This window comes from Piliocolobus tephrosceles, chromosome 2, assembly GCF_002776525.5.
Source record: "Piliocolobus tephrosceles isolate RC106 chromosome 2, ASM277652v3, whole genome shotgun sequence".
In the NCBI taxonomy this organism is placed as follows: domain Eukaryota; kingdom Metazoa; phylum Chordata; class Mammalia; order Primates; family Cercopithecidae; genus Piliocolobus; species Piliocolobus tephrosceles.
Genome location: NC_045435.1, coordinates 172410213 through 172420934, shown reverse-complemented (window position 1 = coordinate 172420934; position 10722 = coordinate 172410213). Strand labels below are relative to the sequence as shown.

The 10722-nt window shown below is 36.6% G+C and overlaps 1 protein-coding gene across 7 annotated transcripts in view; it reads right to left on the bottom strand.

Annotated features, from left to right (window-relative positions):
• RNF13 (ring finger protein 13) overlaps nt 1-10722 on the bottom strand; it is a 182875-nt gene that overhangs the window by 66631 nt on the left and 105522 nt on the right. For 4 of the 7 annotated variants that reach the window (XM_023215411.1, XM_023215415.1, XM_023215412.1 and 1 more), the window contains 2 exons: nt 8790-8877; nt 1822-1912 (listed from right to left, as the gene is read on the bottom strand). In XM_023215411.1, coding sequence (XP_023071179.1) covers nt 1822-1912; nt 8790-8877 — 179 coding nt within the window. Of the gene's footprint in view, nt 1-1821; nt 1913-8779; nt 8878-10722 lie in introns of all 7 variants that reach the window. The other 3 variants (XM_026449834.1, XM_026449836.1, XM_026449835.1) reach the window with 1 other exon arrangement.

The following is a 10722-nucleotide window of genomic DNA, read 5'->3' as shown; positions in this document are numbered from 1 at the left end:
AGATAGATAGATAGATAGATAGATAGATAGATAGATAGATAGATAGAAAGATAGATAGATAGATAGAAAGAATAGATCTTTATGTACAGCTCTACAATTCCTTATGACCAATTCTAAAACCTAAAAAGCTTTAAAAAATAATGTTTGCAATTCATTTGACAGTCAACTTAAAGTGAACTGACAGGAAAAAATAGTCATATATTTATTGCAGATACATTAATTTGCTTGATTATGGGGTGTTGCCTCAAATTCTATTTGGAATATTATTTAACTTTTTAAAATTTAAACATTTTTCAGTGCCACAATATATCTGTAGCCAAGAGGTGGGATAAGAGAGTTTGTAAACTTGTATTTGCCTGGAAAGGGTCAAAACATTAAGGAAATAAAGCAAGCTACAAATTATTATGTACTGTATGGTTCCATTTTATGAACATGTGATCACTAGTTAATGTGAATAATCAAATACGGGGAAAAACAAAGGGTTTTTTAAAAAACAGCAGTTGTTAGACAATAGTGTCATATAGAGACTTGCACTTTAAATGTTCTTTATTTCAATTTTTCCATATTTTGCTAGCATCTATATATTACTTTTTAGTTTTAAAAAGTATGGTTTTATAATTAAAAACAAAAAAATACTCTTTAAAATACATATTAAAATATTTAGACGTATTCTAAATGGGGGAGCAATATTGAGGTAAAAGCAAGTACTAATTCTCCTCTCTTTTAACCAAGCAAATATGGCTGACAAAACACCACTTTGCGCAATTGTTTTTGATACAACTTCCAAAATTACATTCCTTAACTTAATGTTCTGAGCATATAATATGTGAACAGTATTTTAAATATCAACACTGTAGTGGGGAACTAACAGTAACAGTAAACAGAAAACCCTGCCCTCTTCTTTTCTATGCATTTTCAAACACAAATGTTCATGGATTTCTTTTCCCCCTAAATAATTAGAATTGGATTTCATTGCGCCAGTTTCCTCTTTTGGCAAATGTAGATAATAAGTGATAATAATAACAACCACTAGAGGGTTGTTGTGAGGATTAAATGGATAACAAATACAGAAGTCTTACTTTATGAGTGCCCAGCTTTGCTAAATGCTGAATAAATATTGGCTGCTTTTATTATTATTATTATTATTGTTGTTGTTCCTCTTAGACAAAAGTCTGTTCTGGTCCACTACGTTTTGGGGATCTGTGTCATGGAAGAAGTTCTGAAGTGTTCATTGTACCATTTTTTCTATGTTTTCTGTATTAGCTGAGACAGCTGTGCCTCAAGTTAATTTCAGTCCGCATGTTATCTTTGCAATGAGATTATTTTGTGGGGGTGGGGGAGAAGAGTTTCATATAAAAGTTCTCATTCAAATCAAACTTCTAAAACTTGAAAATTGACTTTTTGTCTTTGCAAATGTTAGTCACTTAACACACTGTTTTGGATTCTGTGTTTATAATATATAAAATATCTTTTAGTAATATACAAACATTTCTTAATAGAAAATGTCATATAAACATAAATTGCATTGTTTTAAAATACTAGTAGTTTGATTAAACTGTAAAATGAAAAGTTATTTTATCGTTTTAGCAAGAAGGGTGACTTACTCTCACTAGCATGAATACATTTTCAACATAATCACACAAAGAAAAAGTAGTAAAATACTTTAAAATACTACATCTTAAAAGCATAATGATTTAAAAAGGGATAATTTAGCACTACAGAGTTCATTCTGAAACATAATCTTGATTACAATATTATATAATTCTACCTTAATATAAAGGAGAATTTTAAGCAACATGATTTTTTATATCCATTACTTACCCTTTTTCATATGTGAATTCATCTTTCAGAGAATTAGCTGATGATTCACCAATAAAGACAGATGGAATGTCAATTTTCTTTAGTACCTCAACTGTATAAAAGAATAATAAAATTATTCTTAAAAGCCCATACTTAGTGTATAATCAACTTAACTTTCTTCATAATAGCAGCAAATGCAACTGGAAACAATTATAATCAACTTTGATTGTCTATTGCTTGATTTTCCAGATTGCAGATTTTATTCATCATCAAAATGGTTGAGAAACATAATATTTACAGTAACAAAGCTAACATTTTGCATATATACATTACCTGAATTCTCTCAATAGTCTATGAGATGGAGATATAATTTTTATTGTTAATATTTCCATTTGATTCTTCCTCTCTAGACATAATTTGTTAGAGAAGAAAGATGAGGAAGAAATTTTAGGTTTTCTTCCCACACATAACTTAATTCCTAAATGAAAAAGAGAAAAAGCTTCTTTTACATACCCATTTCCACGAGAGGTATAAGCCAGAGAATATAAGAAAAGACAACTTCACAACAATCTAAAAAGTAATGCCACACATCTCTGGCTTTCCAGACTGAAAGGCTGACAGGTGTTGAGAAAGGGAATAGAGTAGGAAAGCTGGGTAAATTTCTACTTCCTCATAAGCCTGGCGCTCATGGCAAAGCTTTGTGTTTGATTGGTATCTTAAGATATTCGACTCTTCTACCCATATTCAAAACCAAAATCAAATGCCACCCAAAAAGAATTTTGTAAAAATTACCCATTACTCAGGAATAGAAATAAAAACAATCCTCTTAATGTTGCTAATAGAAAAAGCAGCCTCATTATTAGCTGTGAGTTAGTTTAACACATTTGGTTTTAGAGAAGGCCCATTTGTTTCGTTTTTATAGTTTTCAAAATAACTTTGTTCTGCATTTTAAAAACAATGCATATTCATTTGCATTTAAAAGAGGGGGAGGCAAGTAAAGCAAAAGAAAACAAAACCAAACCATAATCCTTCCCATCCAAGGACAAATGTTTTATTTGAAGTAATAAGCAGCTCTATAAGTTGTGATAAATACATACAATTATAACCAAATCACAGTTAGGATACAGAATGTTCCATCACCCACCAAAATTCCCTCATACAGTCAACCCCTCCCCCTAAACTTATAAATCACTGATCTATTTTGCTGTTATTGTTTCATCCTTATAAAGACAAGGTTTAAAATCTTGATATCCTTGGTAGAGTACGTTTTTTTTCACTTCTAGATTGTTTTATGCAAATATAAACATTCAACTCTCACACATTCTCTCTCTGTCTTTCACACACACACACCCCCCTCCACACACACACATACACACACACACCAGAAAAAAACAAAAACATGTAAGCCCCAAAGCCCAAAGAGGGCAGAAACAAAAAATATTAGTCAAGAAATATTTAATCACTATTTTTATATCAATGTGATCAATACAATTTTATTTTTTACATCAAGGTGATCATATAATGTTTAAAGTGTAAGCTTTTTTCTACACAATGATACAGATCAGATATCCTGTTATGTCAATAAATACAGCTCTACCTCATCATTTATTTTTATTTTTATTTTTTTTAGAGACAGGGTCTCGCTAGGTTGCTCAGGCTGCAGTGCAGTGGCTATTCACAGATGCCACCATTGCATACTACAGCCTGTAACTCCTGGGCTCAAGTGCCCCTCCTGTCTCAGCTTCCCAAGTAGCTGGAGCTATAGGCATTATTTCATTTTTTTAATAGATGCAGAGGTATTGTTATACGACTATATATATTTTTCATATTTGGGAGATATTTTCTATCTTGCTAAGATATGTTCTCTACCACATATGAGTTTAAAGCTTATTTTGACACTTAAAACTTGCAATTATACACCCTGTGTATGATGTTTTATTCTTTCATCAAGATACTATGACAAACTCAAGGAAGAACTTTTGGCTTGTGACTACTGGCTAATAATATTGGAAGTAACGTAGCTTCCTTGAATTATGATATCTAAAGAGATGTATGTAGAAAGCTCCTTACTTTAATAAAATGATTAAGAAAAAGGGAGAAAATATTGTAAGCAAATATGAGGAATCATTTTGAAAATGGCAACATTACCTACTGAAAACTAAGTATGTTTTACTTCACAAAATACTTTTAAAACACTCTACTTTATTTTGATCTGTAAAACAACTCTATGAGGTATATACTGCCAAACAAAGATAAATTACAATTTGAATGACCCAGTCCCAACCTCTCCAGATTCGTATATCCAATTGCTCATTCAGTATCTCCATTTGATTACCTAATAGATGTTTCAAAGTTTCTCAGTTGAACTCTGAATGTCTCTTTTCCCTCAATTGATCAACTCTTGTTTCTCACCTCTGTAAACAGCATAGACATTCACTTAGTTTCTCAGGCTAAACATCTTGGAGTCATCCTTGACTTCTCCCTTTCCCTTACTCCCTATACCAAATCCTGTCAGCTTCAAAATATAGCCATTTTCCTACCACTTCTCATTACTTTAACTACTAATACTCCAAACCAAAATCACTCTTGCCTGGCTGCTGCAGCAACTTTATAAATCTTCTCTCTGTTGGCACTTTTGCTCATCTTTCACCTTCAGTGTCCTCTCCAAAGAACAGCCAAAGTGCTCCTTTTATAAAATATGTCATATTACACAGCTGTTTAAAACCTATTCATTCATTCATTCATTCATCCATTCATTTATTCATTTGGAGATGGAGTCTCACTCTGTTGCCCACGCTGGAGTGCAGTGGCACGATCTCAGTTCACTGCACCCTCTGCCTCCCAGGTTCAAGTGATTCTTGTGGTTCAGCCTCTCAAGTAGCTGGGACTATAGGCATGCATGCCACCACGCCTGGCTAATTTTTTATATATTTAGTAGAGACAGCGTTTCACCATGTTGCCCAGGTTGATCTCGAACTCCGAAGATCAGGCAATCCTCCCACCTTGGCCTCCCAAAGTGCTAGGATTACAGGCCTGAGCCACTGCACCCAGCCTAAAACTTACTTAGAATAAATTCCAAAGTCCTTATCATGGCTGATAAGGCCCATCATATTTGACCCCTGGCTCCTTCTCTAACTTTATCCCCTGCCACTCCCTCCCTTGTTCACTAATCCAGCCATTGTGGCTTTATGCCACACCTTGGAAACACCAAGCATGCTTTATCTTCCAGTTATTGTACTTGTTGTTCCTTCTCCTTGGAATACCCTCCTTCAGAAATCTGCATGACTCAGCCACTAACTTTAGATGTGTGCTCAAATTGCAATGCCTCACAGAAGCTTTCTCTGACCACCCTATCTAAAATAGCTGCCTTCCTTTCATCTCTGTCATTCTATATCCCCTTAACTGATATTTTTCTTCATAGCATTTATCACTACTTGACATTATAGCACATCTATTCGATTACATGTTCATTTCTTCTCTCCCACTCTAGAATGCAATAAAATAATAATCACAACAATAATAGCTGAACAACCATTAAATCACTGCTATGAACCAGGAAGTCTTCTAGATGCTTAACAGGCTTTAATTCATTCAATCCTTATAGCAACTAAATGACTTAGGTACTATCATTATCCCAATTTCACAGATCTGAAAAACTGAAGCATATAGATAGTAGGTAATGTATCCAAGGTCATACAGCTACTAGGTGGTAGAGCTGGGATTCAAACCCTGACAGGCAGTACCCAGAAAGTACTCTCTTAACTACTGCACTCTACTACCTCAATGAAAGATATGAAGGCAGAGCCTCTGACTGCATCATTACTTGCTATAGTCACAATGCCTAAAACAGTGCACAGTAGGCTGTCAAAAAGCATTTGTTGAAGGAAGAAATCAAAGAAAAAAAGGAGAAAAAAATGACCCAGAGATAGTAATAACTTGACCTGGTTATACAGTTAGATATTTGCACAGTTTGGACTCAAACTTGAGGCTTCTTATTCCTTATCTAGGCTCCTCTCACTCTGCCATTGCATGGGTTTTCTCATATATCTTCTCTCATAAGATTTTCACAAACTCGTCAGGTCAAATAATTATTAAAATTATCCACACTATTATAGATGAAAATAATGGGCTTATAAAGATTAAGTAACTTTCCTGAGGGTGCAGGTACCTGGCTCATAAATCAACTAGTCTGTATTAGAAAAAACACATATTTCCCGTTTCTGAAGTTGGTATCCTTCCTACCACTTTCTGCTGTCTCCTAAAGATAAAGAATGTTATTGGCTCACTGAATTAATCCATTATTTCTGGCTGAAATAAAAATTGGTATATTCCTCATGTGAAGTGTCAACAGGAAGGGGCTTTTAAAACTTCCTTTTGTTTCCAGGCACTAGTATCTCTACTTAGTATACAATACCAGTATTCCTAGGGAAGGCCTTGAAAAGAGGGACAGGGCCAGGCGTGGTGGCTCAAGCCTGTAATCCCAGCACTTTGGGAGGCCAAGACGGGCGGATCACGAGGTCAGGAGATCAAGACCATCCTGGCTAACACGGTGAAACCCCGTCTCTACTAAAAAAATACAAAAAACTAGCCGGGTGAGGTGGTGGGCGCCTGTAGTCCCAGCTACTTGGGAGGCTGAGGCAGGAGAATGGCCTAAACCCGGGAGGCGGAGCTTGCAGTGAGCTGAGATCCGGCCACTGCACTCCAGCCTGGGCGACAGAGCGAGACTCCGTCTCAAAAAAAAAAGAAAGAAAAGAAAAGAAAAGAGGGACAGATACAAGCCTCTTCTGATAAATCTATGCTTTTCTTACCTCTACCAAGTAACAGTAAAGATGAAAATGGTAAACATCTTTACAACATTTGTCTCTGTACATATAAATGATTAAACACATGGGCAAAGATGGAGCAAAATATCACAGATAATAATCTAAGCAACAAAGTCAAGAACCAAAATTCTGAGCAGTCATTGAATAACAACTCAGTTGAAACATTTCCATGGAAACAGCAGGCTTATATGGTTATGTGCTAGTTTTAATATTGAACATATTTTCTTTAGGAGCTGACATGATTATCACAAAAAGGTTTTACAGTATTATAAAGAAAAAATAAGTGATAAACGGAACTGACAATTTCAGCCTGAAAAATTTTTACTGAAAACATGTCAAAAGAGTAAATAGTTCACAAATAATAACCAATTTGTTCAATCCAAAACATATTCAGCCCTTGAGAAGGTCTTGAAGATTTGCTAAATCCTGGGCTTGGAACTTTGGCAAAACATACAAAGAGTAAGTAACTTGCTCAAAGTTCTACAACTGATACAAGTAAGATTTGATTTCAAATTCAGGCCTATTTTCAGACTATGCATGCTTTCCATTTTGCCAATAAATATATACTGATCACAAAAGTTACTGACCCTCAGATGTATCAACTGGAATAATTTTTTTTAAGAGGGTAATAGTTAAAGGAGGAGAAGTAAAATGTGTCAAATTGGCAGTACTAACATTACCGGTTTATTTGATAAGTAAACTCACTTAAGTAAGTCCTATAATTCCCATGTAGTAGCTGTCAAACTATTCTTGAAATGCTAAAACTTCTCATGGGTACTTAATGGACTCTACAGTCATAAAGATTGAATCAGCTAGGAGGTTAAAATAATAATTTAAAATATAAATAAATTACCTAAGAAATGCATTAATAAATTTTACCTTTTATATATTATAATTTTGTCTCACTCTATTAGGGTTAAGGACAAAAATGCCCAGGTGGGGTGGCTCACGAATGTAATCCCAGCACTTTGGGAGGCTGAGGCGGGCAGACCACCTGAGGTCACGAGATCAAGACCAGCCTGACCAACATGGAGAAACTCTGTCTCTACTGAAAATACAAAATTTGCCAGGCATGGTGGCAGGTGCCTGTAATCCCACCTACTCATGAGGCTGAGGCAGGAGAATTACTAGAACCTGGAAGGCGGAGGTTGCAGTGAGCCGAGATCACACCACTGCTCTCTAGCCTGGGCAACAAGAGCGAAACTCCATCTTAAAAAAAAAAAAAAGAAAAAAGAAGAGCAAAAACAAAAACAACAGAAAACACTGTCATAGGCTAAAATAAGGCTTTTTGGTTAAGGAATATAAAGTATTTCCTTTTGAGGATGTAGTTATTTAAACTCCTAAATATATTCCAGTGTTTTCTATCAGTCTATAGCTTTATGTCTATACTTCACTTTACCTTGAAAATATGAATCAATAGGACTTAATAGCAAAATATACTGTGGTTATGCACTCAAAACAAAATAAAATAAATTCTAATCATAAGTGTTGACAATAAATAATCTTAGTATCAATTAGAAAGGTTTTGATAAAACCTCATAGTGCCCTGAGTGATAGAAACTACATTAAGTGAGGCATACAGCTTAAAAGTCAGTGTCTTATTATAGCCAGTTATGTCACTAAAATTGGCTCGTTGTTCCCTACAAGCCAATAATTAGTAGAGAGTAAGGAAAAACATTCCCATCTGAAATGAAAAACTACGAACATGCCAGTGTATGACAAAGGGATACTAACCAACTGGTATAAGGAAGCACAAGTATGTGGCTTTGGAATTTCAGCAGATTATAGCAGCTACTTAGTTTATGTGCAGACCCTAAAATAATGCTGTGAATCTCTAAATAAATTAAAAAACGCCCTCTATGGCATTCTTAACTCAGCATGTTTATCCCTATTAAAGCTGTTTCTCCCAGTTTTTGTTAAAATTTTGGTTTTTAACAAAACATCAATAAACAAAACACTTATGTTTAAAAAAACTGTTCAGAAAAGAAAGTCATTTTCATCTCTACTATGAATAAAATCATTCAAAGAGAGTTAAGAATGGGGGATTATCTGATAGAGAAAAAATTCTGCTTTTTAAAAAGAAAATGAGAGAAGGAAAATCCTGTTAATTTTTAGTTACAAATGATCTGTCAAACAGGAGAGAAGAAAAGTGATACCTGTACTTACTGTCGTTGGATCCCATGCTAATGAGGTCATCAGAATCAACATTGTGAACTATGGCTGCCTTATATCCTGCTCTCTGTGCATTTAAAACCTGCAAATCAAAAAATAAAAAATCATGTTATAAGGAAGACAGTGGTTTGTCACAGTGTCCCTCAACTCTAAATCAACAAGTCTATACTATATACCTAGGACTAGATTATGAACATATGTAGAAATAAATCTCAGGTATGCTCTTGAAACATATAGATATTTTACAATTGATTATAAAAACCTCCTGAAGTAAATAAAGGATGAGGATACAAGCTAAAACACTAAAAGGACCCAAAGTAATAAATCTGTTTTGCTCTAAAGAGGTAGAAACTTGCTATAATCAGGCTTAGGAATCGCCAGACCCTGAGCATTCAATTCCCACCTCCACCATGAATTAGTGGGATGAACTTGAGCAAATTACTTCTTTTGTAACCCTCAGTTTCCTAACCTTTTAAATGAGAATGACAATATTCTTCTCATATGTAAAATAATATTTTAAAATACTTAATACCATGCCTAACACATAGAAATGAGTCACACAGAACCAAGTCATATCACTAGCTTGATCATCCAAAATATTCTGTAAAATTCCTTTAGAAAGCTTTTTAGAAGTACAGATCAGAGGCAGAGCAAGATGGCCAAATAGGAACAGCTCCAGTCCCTAACTCCCAGCGTGAACAACACAGAAGACCCGTGATTTCTGCATTTTCAACTGAGGTACTAGGGTCATCTCACTCAGGAGTGCCGGACAATCGGTGCTGGTCAGCTGCTGCAGCCCGACCAGCGAGACTGAAGCAGGGCGAGGCATCGCCTCACCTGGGAAGCACAAGGGGGAAGGGAATCCCTTTTCCTAGCCAGGGGAACTGAGACACACAACACTTGGAAAATCGGGTAACTCCCACCACAATGCTGCGCTGTAAGCAAACAGGCACACCAGGTGATTATATCCCACACCTGGCCGGGAGTGTCCCAAGCCCAGGGAGCCTCCCTCATTGCTAGCACAGCAGTCTGCGATCTAACTGCAAGGCAGCAGCCAGGCTGGGGGAGGGGTGCCTGCCATTGCTGAGGCTTAAGTAGGTAAACAAAGCCACTGGGAAGCTCAAACTGGGTGGAGCTCACAGCAGCTCAAGGAAGCCTGCCTGTCTCTGTAGACTCCACCTATGGGGACAGGGCACAGCTAAACAACAACAACAACAACAAAAGCAGCAGAAACCTCTGCAGACGCAAACAACTCTGACAGCTTTGAAGAGAGCAGTGGATCTCCCAACACGGAGGCTGGGATCTGAGAAGGGACAGACTGCCTGCTCAAGTGGGTCCCTGACCCCTGAGTAGCTTAACTGGGAGACATCTCCGCTAGGGGAAGTCTGACACCCCACACCTCACAGGGTGGAGTACACCCCGAGAGGAAGCTTCCAAAGTGAGAATCAGACAGGTACACTCGCTGTTCAGCAATATTGTATCTTCTGCAGCCTCTGCTGCTGATACCCAGGCAAACAGGGTCTGGAGTGGACCTCAAGCAATCTCCAACAGACCTACAGCTGAGGGTCCTGACTCTTAGAAGGAAAACTATCAAACAGGAAGGACACCTATACCAAAACCCCATCAGTACATCACCATCATCAAAGACCAGAGGCAGATGAAACCACAAAGATGGGGAAAAAGCAGGGCAGAAAAGCTGGAAATTCAAAAAAATAAGAGCGCATCTCCCCCTGCAAAGGAGCGCAGCTCATCCCCAGCAACGGATCAAAGCTGGTGAGAGAATGACTTTGATGAGATGAGAGAAGAAGGCTTCAGTCCATCAAACTTCTCAGAGCTAAAGGAGGAATTACGTACCCAGCGCAAAGAAACTAAAAATCTTGAAAAAAGAGTGGAAGAATTGATAGCTAGAATAATTAATGCAGAGAAG